The following is a 16,089-nucleotide window of genomic DNA, read 5'->3' on the forward strand; positions in this document are numbered from 1 at the left end:
TATGTTAGAACATCTAAACAAGTGAAATCTAAAAACAAAATTGTAGTTCTGTCTTCTGGCCATGCAAGCAGGAAATCTCTGTATACTTACTTAAGTATCAGTGAAATTGTAGCATTTGGTATCCACAGCTACTTAGTTTGATAGCGTCCTATAGTTATTTCCCCTAGTGAGTATAATGATCAAAGAAGTTTTAAAAAAGAACTGAAATATTTTAATACTGGCCATCAAAGAATAGGTCTCAGTGGCTCCTCTTTAAACTTGATTCCTCTACAGCCATTCTCTAGCTAGAGCTTTCTTTAAAATGTGAAAACATGTTTTTGAAAAGGATAGATACTCCATACTAAAAAGTGTTACTCGGGCAATTTTGGGTTTTGGTTTTTGTTTTTTTACAACAGAAATAGTAATTTCTTTTTAATAGCCATTTCCAGATTAATAAAAGATCATTTTGGCAATTTTTTCAAAAGCTAATGTTTTATTCAGGCAGTTTTAATTAGCCCAATATTCTCTTTTTTCTTTTGTTGTTTTGTTTTGGGTTTTTTTTAACCCAATATTCTTTTAAGAGAGATTGATTAGTAGCTTGTGGACAGAAAGTAATACCAAGAATCTGATGGAAGAGTAAGTACAGTAGAATCAAAGAAGTTTCTTAAGTGAGGAATTACAGTAGGTTTTGTATTTTATGGCACTTGACAAAAGGAGGTCTGTGGCCTAGTGGAAAAGAATTGCACTACCATGCCAACGGCAGGCAATTTTAATCCACCACCAGTTCCATAAGGAAATTGAAGCAATCGCCTCCTCTGCAGTCCTCGAGTATTCTTCCTGGCATTTCTCACTAGCCAAGGATGAGTTGCCAAATGAAAGATAATAATTGTAGATCATTGCCACGTGAAAGATCGTTGTGCTAAAGCTAGAAGAAACTGAACAGAAGTTGATGTTCCAGCCTATCATGCTCACTATAACACAGTAATTCCATAACCTCAGCCGTGCCTCTTTGAGGAAGAGGAGAAATTTTAGCAACTGATAGAAAAATTCCCAAGTCTGGCAGCATAAAATCTGATAGGACATAATATATCTGTCAAATATGAAAAATTTTTGTCTCTGTAAATCCCTTTTCCTTTTAAACAAGCCCTGTTTACAATCAGAGAATCTCCTTCTTATAGGTAGGAGCTACGTGACCAGTTAAATCTTGACCTACTTCCAGTTTCAGTGATGCACTTAGGATACCATGGAAACCAAGCACTGCTGAGATATCTTGCCTTGAGTGGCATGACTAAGCAGTTCTCTTCCTACATGTGGCTTCTGCATGTGCTCGGCAAGTCACGTAGACAAAGGAGACACACTGTGATTCAAAATTTAAATTAATGTGCATATGTTTCACAAATTATATTCTAGTAATTTTCCTTACAGAAATTTGTCCTAAGAAGATACTGTGTAATATAATCAAAGAAATAATCATCATAACCTTTTTTAGATACTGAAAAAAAAATCAAACTATTCATGTTAGTTTGTTAGAGAAATAGTTATGTAAAACATGATGTAGCCATTGACTAAAATATTGTAGTCATTGAATAGAATGATGTTTTTACTGAATGGGAAGATAATTATCATGCTTGGGAGGGTGGAGGGACAGCACAGGAGGGAAAGACCCTCTATGAGGTGGATTGATCCAGTGACTGGGATAATCAGGATGGGTGTGTCAGAGGCAGTGCGATTGGCACAGGACAGAGCAGGGTTTAGGACTGTTGTACACAGGGTCGCTATGAGTCGCAAGCAACTCGACGGCACATAACAACAACAATTATGACAAAGTACATTTTTTAAAAAGCAAGAACAAAATTGTATTTATAGTCATACTCTATAATGTCCATTCAAGCAGTGTCCTGCTAAATACACACTGATAATTTAATAAAGTTCTAATGGAGTTCAGAAATTACTCTGTATAGTGAACATAACAGCTGTCCACAAAAGTGTGTCCCTCATATAAAATGGTTGTGATGCCTGGTGTATAGTGGTATCTGTGACTTATATGTCTTGGTTTATTATTGTTGTTGCTGTAACCCATAGCTGACTCCAGTAGATTTTCCAAAGCTGTAAATTGTGCGGGAGGAGATTGCACATCTTTTCTCCCACAGAGCAGCTAATAGACCTAAACTGCTTACCTTTGTGTTGTCAGTGCAATTCCTTTACCTCTAAGCCACCAGAGCTTCCATGTGTCTTGATAATCATAATAATGCATGCATGTTTTACAATACTTTTTACCTAAAAAAGTATACTGTATAACTGTCTGCATTAACTCTCTGTTTAATTTTTTTCAAAATACTCCCAATACAAAAAGACTAGTGCGAGGGAAGTCAGCAGCAAGAAAAAAAGCGGATTATTGACTTGGAAGTGAAATAAAAGGTTATTAACACAAAGGTGAAAATTTAATGAATGCTGTTGTTCATGATTTGGGCTTATCACACTCAACAGTCATGTTGTTGCTGTTGTTGTTGTTGTTAGGTGCTGTCAAGTACAACTCATAGCAACCCTATGAACAATAGGTCTGAACCCTGTCCTATCCTGTGCCGTCCTCCCAATTGCTGATACACTTGAGCCCATTGCTATACTTATTATCTTGTCATCAATCCACCTGGTTGAGGTTTTCCCTCTCTTTCACTGTCCTTTCACCTTCCCAAGCCTGATGTCCCTCTGCAGTGAATAACCTGTCCTAGCAACATGCCCAAAACATGTGAGGCAAAGTTTAATCATCTTTGCCTCTAAGGAGCACTCTGGCTACATCTTTTCTATGATATATCTGTATGTTCTTTTGGCACAAACATGAGCTATTCAGTGTTCTTCTCCAACACCACATATCAAAGGCATCAACTCTTCTTGTCATCCTTATTCACTGTCTACCTCTCAAGCAGCATCGCAAGTGATTGAAAAGACTATGTATGGCCTGAAGAAGGTGCACTGTAGTCTTCAAACTAACATCATTGCTCCTCAGTAATTTGGAAAAGTCCCTGACTGCAGACTTTGCCAGTTCACTACATCTCCTGAGTGCTGGTACCAAGTATATTGATTGTGGATCCAAATAAGAAAAAGCTGTTGACAGTTTTAAATCCCATTTTCATCTATCATAATGTTGTCTGTAGGGCCAGAGGTGAGAATTTTTGTTTTCTTGGTGTTGAGATGCACTCTGTGCAGCCTTCAACAGTCATGACAATCCCCAGAAACAGAAGTATTCTCCAAGCCATTAAAGGATCAACTCCACTGAAAACAAAAATGCGAAGAAGACCTCTCCTGGATATGAAGAAATTCATAATGACGTAGATTCAGGACCAAACAAAGACAAATCACTCTCGCCATAATGATGATCGCTGCTAACAAGTGAAACTTATTGGAGATGCTTAAAGAAAGCAGGACCAGACTTCAGTATGGTCCAAATAACATAATGTCCTATTTCATAAGGCATAGTGTGGCTATTAAGAGTACTGACAGTACTGAAGTAAATCTTGAATTAAAATGAAAATGCCATGTAAAGTGAAGAAAACCAAAAAAACACATGGAAACAGCACAAAGGACTCATGGGCCAGAAGAACTAGATGGTGACCAGCTGCCAATGGCTCGAACAGAATCACATTAAAAGGTCTTGTGTAAAAGAGGAGAAGACTATAGAACAAAACTCAAAATCAAAAATTTTTTAAAAATATAAAGCTCACTAGTCCCTAGCCTCTTATCACAGATACTGGTCCATCTCCTAAGACAATGGCCCTTAGTCATCCTTCATACCTAGAACTCAGCTAAGCTTCATGACTCAGTTTTCACCAAACATTAGACCAACTTATAAAATGAACAATAACATCTCAGAGGTATGCATTTTTTTAGAGTAATTATGGTCAAAAGGGCAGCATTTTCCTGAAGACAAAGTTCAGAAAGCCAGAAGGGACAGGAAGAAGGACAATGGAAAGAGCAGAAATAGATGAAAGTGTTTGCAGACAATGGTATGTAATGAATTGTGTTGAACTGTTAAATGGAAAATTGCTTTGCTTTCACCCAAATCATAATAAAAAATAAGATATAACTATTAGTCTCTACTTGTCCAAAGCAAAAGAGAAAGAAAAAGTTAGAATACTAGGGGGAGCTCTGGCGGCCTAGTGGCAAGAAGCTGCACTGCAATCCCAGAAGAAAACGGTTCGAATCCACCAGATGCTCTGCCGGAGAAGGAGGCGCAATATCCTCCTGTACCAGTCAGATCTGATTTGACAGTACACGCACACAAAATAATAAAATTTTAAAAAAACAATACAAAAAAAAAGTTAGAATACTTAAAAATGAAACTAACCTACATGAAACACAGCCTTACTGAATCTAGGACCAAAAGAACTAGATGATTTCTGGCTCCTGTTAGCCAGTGTTCATCAGAATCTCAAATTCATGACAACAACAACAACCAAAAACCCCAGACTTACTGGACTGATTAAGGCTGGAGGATTCCCCAAGACTACTTATCTGAAACACTCTGCAAACCTTGGACCAAAACTAGTCCTCAAGGTTACCTTGTATATAAAAACCATTGACTCAAAAATAGTGTCACCCATAATTACACTTCTTTTAAAAATTAACTGTATGATAAGTGTATATGTATGCAACTTCTAAAAACAAAAACCAGGCTTTAATGGGACATTTCGGATTGGTGGATTCTCTGAGATATTCTTCCGGTCTTAAACCATCACTTACCATTGAAGTAAGTTTGGAGCTAAATAGCAAGTAGACTGAAAGAATAATGAATTTAAACATAAGAATGTCCAAAAGTACTATGCTTCTTTTAAAAATGAACTCTAAAAAAGAGAAGAGTGTAAAATTTTTAAAAAAACAACTATAAATAATAGAAAAACAAAAAATCAACTATATAAAACTAAATGGCCAGTTATTACTTAAAAACAAAAATGAATGTAAGGAGGCAGGGAAACTAGATTAATAGGAACAGAAATAATGAGTGTTCACATGTGCGGAATGTAACCAGTGACACTGGGCAACATGTATAGAAATTGTTGAATGGGAACCCAAACTACTGTATAAACCATCACTAAAGATACAATAAAATATTTTCCTTTAAGACAGGGAAACAGGAGGCAGTCTTTGAGGCCAGGACCCACTGCCCCCAAAGATCTAAATAAAGTGATAAATAAATAATGATGATCTAAATAAAGAAAGTGCATTTATGGATATTGGGGGGAAAAAAAGACAGGGAAACATTGATAGTATTTTGACAGTTATTGTATCTATACTAAGAATATGAACGATTTCCTTGCTCTATATTTCCTCTGCATTTTTCTCTTCAACACTTCTACATATTTCATTTGATGAGGGGGTGGAGAAATGCCGGAAAAGCAGTTTCTCTTGCTTTTGGTACTTCTATTTGGACCTAACATTCCTCAACCAATGGAACTAAATGACTTCTTAGATCTTTCTCTTAGATTCTCTTAGGGTTTTTTTGTTTGTTTGTTTTTTCAGTAGACTTATAATGTATAGAAATTATTGCTTTATTCCCTGTGTTTTACGTTAAGGATGAGTTGTTCAAGCAACATGGAGGAGAAATGAAGAGGGTATGTGTAAGTAATTTAGACCATGTGAACAATAATTGAAGATCTGGAGATGGTTTTCAAGAGGTGAAAGGAACTTATTAGTTAGAGAAATGTTTTCCATAAGTAGAAATCATTATGAGTCCACAAATAGAGTCTTTATCAGGGTTTCTTATTCCTCCATCTAGCTCTATATTTTGTACCCACAAAAAATAAAGTCAGTAAAATCAGCTTTCTTTACTAGCTTATTATAACTTGTGGTTGTCCATAAAGCATGCCTGGGAGAGATGTTTAACTGGCTATGAGAAAAAACATATTGCTATATTTTAATACATATTTTTTTAAAGGAGCTGTTAATTGCAGTTACTGATTTGATGTCAGATTTTCCCTTTAGTGATCAACTTTTTTTTAAATATGATGGGTCGTATCCTGTTATTAAAGAATTTGTACTCAGAAAAGAAGGAACATCAGTGCCCTAAAGTCAAGCCAAGTTCCTTTTTCTGTTTTTAAAAGAAATTCTTTAGAATGGATGGTGATGAAATCCTAAAACCTTAACTGCATGATCAACCCCATCCTTGATAGAGTAGAGGGCCATTTGATAACCTATGGTTCAGCCATCCTCTTATGTAGGTTAAAAGTCTCACCTGAAAAGTCTATTCTAGACAGAATGTCCTGAACTATGCCAGTATATAATCTAGACACCTGAATGTTCTCATCATAATTGTCAGGAAAGGAAACAATAAGAGAAATTACATCAGGCAAAAAAGAGAAGCTGTACACCTCTGGAAGGAAGGAACAGTGCAGACAGTGGGATGTTTGGCAATGTGTGACCTTTGCCAGAAAGAGGCAGTCATTGTTGGCCTTCTAACCCAGGCTCCACCCTGCGATGAAATACCCTTGTGTGAAGTCTCCTGGTAGTACTCACAGTCCTGATCTTGCCTCCCCACCTTCCCATACATTAGAGATAGAAGAAGTATCCCAGCTGCCTGTTTCTTTTTAGGTGACACCCAGGAATGGGGAAAGGAACATTTTCCCTTTTCTGTTGTATTCAAGGTCCCTCTTTCTCTTCATCTGTCTTTCAAATAGAATGCCCTGTAACCCCCAGTGCATATCCCTACACTTCTGCCCACCTCTACTGTCACTGTTAATGCATACTTACCTCCTCTTGCTCCAGAGCCTAGCATGTTGGTTTAACAGGACCCTCAAAGTTTTGTGCAGTGGTAGGAAGCTTAATAGAAGCAGCACACTTTGTGACCTGGCTGTTGTATCATTGTCATCTCAGATTAAAAGGCCTCATGAGACAGGAGACAGGCGACAGGCAGTGATACATGCGGTCTTCTGATAACTCCTGTTGTATCATGTCATTGTGTAAATGAGTTGTGTCCTGTGGGGTTTTATGCTCTGGTGTGTTCTTCTCCTGGTGAGCTTTTCTCTGCTCACTCTTATTTAGTCCAGATCTGGCATTTGTTTCAGTAGCCTCTGTAGAGTCTGAAGCATACTAATAGTCTTTCTGGTTATAACTTGCATGTAAATTATTTTAGGATTTAAAATTTTTGAAACAAACAGATAATCCCTCCCCTCGCTCCCTTTTTAAACATTTGGAAAAGTTTCAGATAAAGCTGTGGTTGGTTCATCCTGGAAATTTTTAATGTAAATATTTTTTAAAAGAACTGACTGGTACAGGAGGAGATTGTCCCTCCTTCTTCAGCAGAGTATCTGGTGGATTCGAACTGCTTACCTCTGGGATTGCAGTGCAGCTTCTTACCACTAGGCTAGCAGAGTTCACCTAATGTAAAATTTTTTAATAAATGTACAGATGCTAGACATATTCAGAGACTCCATTTTAGGGGTGAAGTCTGTCTGCCCGTCTGTCTCTCTAGTGGTCTAATGGGTGAAGAGTTTCACTGCCAAGCCCAAGAAGACAGATGCTCAAATCCACCAACTGCTCCACAGGAGGAAAACCGGTAGTCTCCTCCTGGCTTCATAGCCTCTGAAAAGACATGAATCAGTTCTGACTTGACAGCAATGAAAGTTATTGATACCATTTTCTTTTCTCCCCTCCCCTTCCCCTGATGTAGAGGAAAATACAGGTAAGGGATTGATTCATAGTCAGGTGCCTACTTTAACTATTTCTCCCCCTTAATTCCTCCTGTTCCCTCTTCCTGCAGGTTGTAGATGAGCATGAGAGTGTGGAGCAGAGTCGGCGAGCGCAGGCTGAGCCCATCAACCTGGATAGTTGTCTCCGTGCTTTCACCAGTGAGGAGGAGCTGGGGGAAAACGAGATGTATTACTGTTCCAAGTGTAAGACTCACTGCTTGGCAACCAAGAAGCTGGATCTCTGGAGGCTTCCCCCAATCTTGGTATGTTCTAGCCCATTTCTGAGCAGGAGTTTGGTATAAAGGAATGAAGCCTTGACCAAACAAGAGTTTTTGCTATTTTTGAGAATAAGACCCACCTTGTAGCAGGTTTCCTGTTGGAGATAAAGATAAATTATTCTATAGATATCTGGTAGTTCTTGTCTCTAAAGCACTTCTGACCCAGAAGAAAACAGACATTGAGTCTATTAGTTGTTGCTGTTGTTAGATCCTGTCAAGTCAGTGACAACTCATAGTGACCCCATAAACCACAGATCAAACCCATTGTTAGTCACATTGTGTCAGTCAATTTCTTTGAGAGTCGTCCTCCTTTGCTAACCTATTTTCCCCCAATGTAATGTCTTTTTTCTAAGGACTGGAGCCAAGATTTCACTGTCTTTTGCACTTAAGGAGAAACACCTGGTTGCAGTTCCTCCAAGACAGATTTACTTGTTCTTTTGGCAGTCCATGGTATATTCAGTAATCTTTGCCAACACCACAGTTCAAAGGCATCAGTTTTTCTTCCATCCTTTTCTTCATTATCCAACATTTACATGCATATAAAGCAGTTGAAAATAGCAAAATACCATAGCTTGTGTCAGGTGCACCTCAGTCTTCTAACTGACATTCTTACTCTTCAACACTTTTTTTTAAAGTAAAATGTGTGTGTGTGTGTGTGTGTGTGTGCGCGCGCGCGCGCACCGTCAAATCAGATCTGACTGGTACAGGAGGAGATTGTCCCTCCTTCTCCAGCGGAGCATCTAGTGGATTTGAACCACGCACCTCTCGGATTGCAGTGCAGCTTCTTGCCACTAGGTCAGTCAGTTCCAATGTGTACCAACCCTCCATCAGATTTCAGAGGCTGGTATATCTTAAGGATTAAGACACTGCCCATCTTTCTCTCTTAGAGCAGCTGGTGGATGCCAACCACTCTAGATGCACAGCCTTTTGGTTAGGAGTAAACACCCTACTGACTAGGGCACCAGAGCTCCTTAAAAGAAGCCTTTGTGGTGGGGGTGGGGGCGGGGGCGGGGGCTGTGCAGTGTGTGTTGCCAAGTCAGTAGCAACCCATAGCTAAGCCTCAGTAGGTTTTCAGAGACAGTACATCACATGGGAGGAAATTGCCATGCTTTTCCTACAGAGTAGCTGGTGGATTCGAACCACATGTCTTTAGAATTGTAGTGCAGCTTCTTACCACTAGCCACCAGAGTTCCCTTAAAAGAAGCTTTAGGGGGCTCTAAAAGAACAGCCTACACTGGCCAGTCACCTGGTACCCACTGTGGTAACATGACAACTGGCAGGTATGAAGTGTGCTGACCCTTGTATGTGCCTGTAATCTATTTTACTTTTGCCCTCTCCCATTAGAGTTTAGGAGATTCTCTTATTGCTTGGCAGGAATTTGTGTTAATGGATCTGCCTGTTCTTAGAGACAAAGGTCTGAAATTTGGACCTATTTTGAAGTTGTTCTGCATTATCACTTGATTTTGCTTTTACCATTCAACTCTGCTCCCACATAACCTCACCAGATAATGTGTCCAGCACAAAGTATGTATGTATGCATATCTTCATCCTACTCGTCTGTGAAAGAAATTGAAAATTAAGGGTTTTTTCCTTCTTTAGCTCCCCAACTAATTCTTTCAGATTCATCTATGAATTCTACTTTCACACTTCACTCACTCATCTGTTAACTGAGATATCACATATCTGAGAGAACATCCTGTAATCATTTGGTTAGGCATTTTTGGAGAACTTTTTTCCCCCTTAAAAGTGAAAGTATGGGGAGCTCAGGTGGCCTAGTGGCAAGAAGCTGCACTGCAATCCCAGAGGTATACAATTCAAATCCACCCGATGCTCTGCCGGAGAAGGAGGGGGAAACTTCCTGTACCAGTCAGATCTGATTTGACGGTACACATAAAATAAATAAAATAAAATAACAAAATAAAAAAATTTTTTTTTAAAAAAGTGAAAGTATATCAGGTGTTTTAACCATTTAGTATCTTTAAACTGTTTAACATGAGTATTTGTACTTTTTCTTTCCCAGATTATTCATCTTAAACGATTTCAATTTGTGAATGGCCGATGGATTAAATCCCAGAAAATTGTCAAATTTCCTCGAGAAAGTTTTGACCCCAGTGCTTTTTTGGTACCAAGGGATCCAGCCCTCTGTCTCCGGAAACCACTCACTCCCCAGGGGGATGACCTCTCTGAGCTGAGAATTCCGCTAGGAGAGCTGAAGAAAGTCGATGCCCAGAACTCCGCTGGGGAAGAGGATGTACTTCTGAGCAAAAGCCCATCCTCACTCAGTGCAAACATCATCAGTAGTCCAAAAGGTGAGGAGTCTGGGCACTAAGGGGTTCCAGATAGCGCCCTGGGGAGGGGAGGTTTGCTAGGGTTTCTGTAGGCAGCATATGTCTCCCTGTCATCTACTCTGGAGCAACAGTTTAAGGAAGTGGAAGGAACCTTCTTAGAATCCTATATGTATTTCTGCTATGTGTCTTCTAGCAAGGACTACATCCATCCTAAATCTTCTCACTTGAAAATGCAAGATAATACCAAGTTCATAGGGTGTGAAGATTTAATGGACCAAGTGTGAACACTTGACATACAGTAACCATCAGTGGTACTTGTCATCTTTGTTCTCTTACAGTAGAGAACTTCTTAAAATGTAGCCTCGCAACCCCCAAGGGGATCCCTGTATCATTTGTTCATGTGAGTTATATCAGTTAATAATAGTTACATATTAGAAATTATAGTAGCAGTCTAGGAGGTCAAGACTATTTTCATAAAAAGACTGAAAAAAATATCTTACTCTTTCATTGTCATTCTCTTATATTCTCTCACAAATGTACTATGGAGTCAAGAAAACATGACATGATGATAATGCTAGCAGTTTAACAATGAAATATGTGATTGTGTATTCTTCCATTTTTAAAATGTATCCATTGTCATTTCTAATAAGATAAATAATGGTAGATAAAACCCACATAAACAAAAATTCTAGGGGTATAAAAGCAAGTAGGGAGGATGACCAAAAAAATTTAAGAACTGCCACTGTAAAGAATTATTGTTACTAGAGATCAAAATAAAACAATATAAAGTAGTCCAGGTACTGTGCCTAGCATTAAGTACTTGTTATAAATATAACTGTGTCTCCACAAACAGAATCAATTTGACTCGGCCATTATTCTCAATATTGTGTAATTAACTTGTTTTATGACCAGGTATAATTACCCTAAGGAAGTGCTAGTGATGAGGAGTTGCACTGCTAACCCAAAGGTACATGGTTCAAATCCACCAGGTGCTCTGTGGAAATAAGATGGGCAGTCTCATCCCATTGAATTTACTGCCTCTGAATACGCACTGGAGGGTCAGATGTGGGTTGATTCTGACTCAGTGGTACACAACAACATAATTATCCTATACGTGGTAAATCTTTACCTTTAACATGTAAGGAATCGCACTACCAACCCAAAGACCGGTAGTTTGAATCCATCAGCTGCTCCAAGGGAGCAGTCTTCTCCTGTGTGCTTTATAGTTGCTGAAAACCCACTAGAAGGTCAGTTATGAGCCAGTTCTGACACAAGAGGGATAAGTTTCTGATGACATTAACGAGGCAGTATACAACCTATAGGATTAGACTGTATCTTGAGTGAATCTGTTTTGAAATATAAAAGAGATGAAACAAAGCAGGTTCTGGGGAATCTTCAAGATTTTTTTTTCTTCAAGAAAAGCCTGAAGTGGAATGCATCCTAAGACCCAGGTTCCTGCTCTGAGAACTTCTAGAGCTTGGAGAGAACTGATGCCAGGATACATAGTGATCTCCCAGGAATTATGGCTATAGATCCTGAAAGAAGACAAGGATCTCTCCTTGGAGCTGAGAGACAGAAAGCCTTCCCCTAGGACTAGTGTCCTGAATTTAGATTTGCAGCCTCATAAAGTGTGAGAGATGAACTTCTATTTATTGAAGCTAATCAGTCCACTTATGGTACTGCTGTTTTCAAACAACTACTCATAGTAACCCTCCATTAAGTTTCCAAGGCTGTGGCTGACAGCAGGACGAGGCCACCCATCATTCTTCCAGAGAGCCCTTGGTGAAGCCAGGTCACTGGAAATGTGCAGCCTTTGAGTTAGCAGCACAACCCTTTTGACTTCACCACAAGAGCCCCGTAATAGCTATATTCTGCTTCTAATTATAATTTTAAATAGTTGTACTCTGTTTAATTAAGTCTGTTTCTCATAGCTGACTTAAGCTTTCCCCTATTTCTGTTTATTAAGTCATAAATTCTCAGGAATGGGATTACTGGGATTTCTATTTTAGCAGGACTAAATAAATAAGACAGTACCAACAAGTGTGTTTGTTGCTGTAACAAACAATATAAAAAAAACCCATGTAACCTACAATATGAAACAAGTATTAGAATTGGATATATAAGTAAAGGCTAAAAGAATGTTAGGATGCCTAATGGTAAAGTGTTGAGCTGCAAATGGAAGGATTGGTGGTTCAAATCTACTAGGCACTCCATGTGAGAAAGATAAGGCAGTTTGCTTCTGTAAAGATGTAGTGCCTCAGAAACTATGGAAAAGAGCCATTTTTTTTCTGCTATGTAGGGTTGCTGAGTTGGAATCATTCAGTGGCAGTAGATTTGGGTTTGGTTTAATACTAGAAACCTAGATTGCCTTAAAGAGACTGTTGGTGGAATTAGGAGCATCAGTGGCAATTTTGGTGGGGACTCTGAAGGAAAAGAAGAGAGCTGTAATGTCAGAGCTGGCACAGGCAGTGAGAAGCAGCCAGACAGAAACAGCAGGATTGTGGTTCTATAGATTATGCCACAAAAAAAGGAATCCAAACTTAGAAGACATTCTTGTGTGAGAAGAAAAAGACTTGAAGACAACATAAGGACGGCCAGAACAGACTGAAGAAAGGTGGGACTGCAAAGACTGGGGTGATGCTGGCTCAAAGAGGGCAAAGGATTCTGCAGTGCGTTCATCTGGGGTGATTGTGTGGCTTTTTCACCAGAGCATTAAAAACTATAAAATCTTGAGAATTGGTCTACTTTATATCGTTGGAACATTACTACCTACAGGCACTTGAGGAAGACCAGAGTGTCACTTATTAACTACTTAGAAGGAACCAAAGAATAGCCAGCCAAAATCTTCTTTATGTGTACATGTATGAAATTGAGTTAAAATTAGCATTTAGTGACAGACCTGTGACATGTGGACTTTTAATCTTTCATCTCTCATAGGTTCACCTTCTTCATCAAGAAAAAGTGGAACTAGCTGCCCCTCCAGCAAAAACAGCAGCCCTAACAGCAGCCCACGGACTATGGGGAGAAGCAAAGGGAGGCTTCGACTACCCCAGATTGGCAGCAAAAACAAACTGTCAAATAGTAAGGAGAACTTGGATGCCAGCAAGGAAAATGGGGTGTTACAGGTCTGTGAGCTGACTGACGCCTTGAGCCGAGGGCACATGCTGGGAGGCAGCCAGCCCGAACTGGTTACCCCTCAGGACCATGAGGTTGCCTTGGCCAATGGATTCCTTTATGAGCACGAGACTTGTGGCAATGGCTACAGCAACGGTCAACTTGAAAACTACAGTGAGGAGGACTGTACGGATGACCAAAGGGAAGATACTCGTGTTAAGCCTATTTATAATCTTTATGCAATTTCGGTAGGTGGCTTATTCATTTGTCTTCACTCATTCAGTGAGCAATCATATGGTGCTTACTTAATTTCTAGACATTGAGCTCAGTGATAGACAAAGTTAAGAGTAGATATCGCTGCCTTTCTGATCAGATGTAAGGAGTATGAGGAAGGAGTGGTTGTCAGTCAGAGTTCATCAGAATGAGAGCTGTGATAGAGGAAAGCACAAGATCTTATGTGGAGTCACAGGAAGACTTAATCTCAGCTAGAGCCCTCAGGGAGCTGCGGTGGCCTAGTGAGGAGAGAATTGTACTGTCAACCCAAAAGCACATGGTTCAAAACTACCAGTTGTTCTTCCATAGAAAGATGGGCAATCTTCTGTGCAATTTACAACTTGACTTTTCAGCCTTTGTGGAAATCCACTAAAGGGACAGTCATTCCAACTCAATGGGGCCTAAGGAGAATGGACATTTAGTTCTGCAGGAAAAGTAAGAGTTAATCATCTAGAGAAGGGTAATTTTTGTTTTAACTACCTAAGTCATCAGTGTTCTGCTGAGATGGTAATACCATGGTTACTGTTAAATACTAATGTGCTTCTACTTTCTTTTCTCTTAGTGCCACTCAGGAATTCTGGGTGGGGGTCATTACGTCACGTATGCCAAAAACCCAAACAGCAAGTGGTACTGTTACAATGACAGCAGCTGTAAGGTAAATATCCTCTCTTTTGATAAAAGTTAGAAACTATAATGTCAGCCGACTTTGGGGAGCATGTGTTAAAATGATGGACTTTGTCATTACTTCTACTTTTTTGTCTAGTAGAAAGTAGATGTCTCTACTAGAATCAATATATAGCTGTTCTTAATAGTAAACTCTTTGCCATTGAGTTGGAACTGACTCATACCTGACCCTCAAGTGGATTTTCAAAGGCTGTAAATCACATGGGAGGAGATTGCCTGTCTTTCTTCCATGAAGCTACTAGTGGATTCAAACTACCTCCTGTGCAATTGATAGCCTCTGAAAGCCTGTTGGAGGGTCAGCTATGCGTCAGTACCCACATGATGGCTATGAGTAAGAAAGTAATTTTAAAAGAAACACCAATCTGTGGAGTAGGAAATGAAAACATTGAGTTATGAGGAAAAGAGAGAATTAGTTAATGAGGCAAAGTTATTTGTCTTTTGTACTTTTGGAATTTTGTTTTGTTTTTATTATACTGGTTTACATACAAAGTTCATAAAGTTCGTATGCATTGTTTTCACACTGGATCTTTTCCCTTTCATTTGGAATTTGTTGGGCAGTTTCTGTTTCTTTATTTTTGTTGTTCTTTTTCCTTTTCTTGTCAGATTATTTTTCCCAGAAAGAAATGTTGAAAAAAATTCTCTTTAAGGCAACATTAAAAGTAATAAATAATAACAAAATAAATTATTGTTAAGCTTTTTATATATAATCTTTATTACTTATATTTTTATGTCTTTATTTACTATAAAGTATGACATTTCTAAAATTTATTAAAATATTACTCTAGCATTGAAAATAGTACATTTTAGGTATAAATATCCAGGACCAGAACACTAAGCTGATTAGAAGCAGCCAGGTTTCCTGTCTCGAGAGGATCTGTTGTTTCATTCCTGGCGAGGATTAAGAGCCTACATGTGATAATTTTTTCACTAAAGGCTGTTCTCACTCTTTCAGGAACTTCACCCTGATGAAATTGACACCGACTCTGCCTACATTCTTTTCTATGAGCAGCAGAGGATAGATTATGCACAATTCCTGCCAAAGATCGATGGCAAAAAAATGGCAGACACAAGCAGCATGGATGAAGATTTCGAGTCCGATTACAAAAAGTACTGTGTGTTACAGTGAAGTGACCACTCTGCCACTTGACGGGCTGGTGGTTAGGGAGGCAACTCCCTGTAGCTGACATTTGGCAAAAGCGTCGCTGAAAGGCAAGCTAAATGTAGTTATTTTAATCCTGTGACCCTGAAGCACAAAATTAAAATCCTAATTAAAATAGTTAATATAACAATAATAATCACTTGGTTTTGGAGTGTCTCACACAAGCTGTCTGGTAGAGAACCTTCAGGCAGAGCCCACCATTTGCTTATAAACAAAAGGGTTTGGCACCAGCCACCTGGGACCAAATAGAACTAAATTGTGCTTGTCCAGATATGAACAAACATGTAGTGAGTATAGAGTTTACCAATAATCATAAAATACTAAGGATTTCCTTGGAGTCAAAGTCAAAAACAAACAAAAAATTGTAGTGTTGTCTGGGGACGACATGATATGCTACCTCCTTTTTCCTGAAGTTTTCCATTAAAATGAAAAGACAAGGAAAGTAAGATCATGACAGTGTGCAGATAATTCTTACGGCACGAACATAGATTTTTAGACTTATTTTTCAAACCATCCATTTTCCTACTCTTTCTGTATTTCTTTTTTTTTTTTCTTTCTGTATTTCTTATGTTTTGTTTTTGTCCATTTGTGTTTGAGACACGGTCATTGGTGGAAGAGATGTATAGTGGTCAGTC

General features: G+C 38.9%; 1 protein-coding gene across 1 annotated transcript in view; it reads left to right on the forward strand.

Moving 5' to 3' along the window:
* USP32 (ubiquitin specific peptidase 32) overlaps positions 1-15,569 on the forward strand; it is a 191,442-nt gene extending 175,873 nt beyond the window's left edge. The window contains exons 31-35 of the mRNA XM_006899474.1: positions 7,730-7,921; positions 9,957-10,245; positions 13,162-13,586; positions 14,174-14,266; positions 15,248-15,569. Coding sequence (XP_006899536.1) covers positions 7,730-7,921; positions 9,957-10,245; positions 13,162-13,586; positions 14,174-14,266; positions 15,248-15,421 — 1,173 coding nt within the window. The 3' untranslated portion in view covers positions 15,422-15,569. The remainder of the gene's footprint in view (positions 1-7,729; positions 7,922-9,956; positions 10,246-13,161; positions 13,587-14,173; positions 14,267-15,247) is intronic.
* Positions 15,570-16,089: the final 520 nt, after the last annotated feature.

This window comes from Elephantulus edwardii, unplaced genomic scaffold (genome assembly GCF_000299155.1).
Source record: "Elephantulus edwardii isolate Elephantulus edwardi_28Jun2011 unplaced genomic scaffold, EleEdw1.0 scaffold00257, whole genome shotgun sequence".
Lineage (NCBI taxonomy): Eukaryota > Metazoa > Chordata > Mammalia > Macroscelidea > Macroscelididae > Elephantulus > Elephantulus edwardii.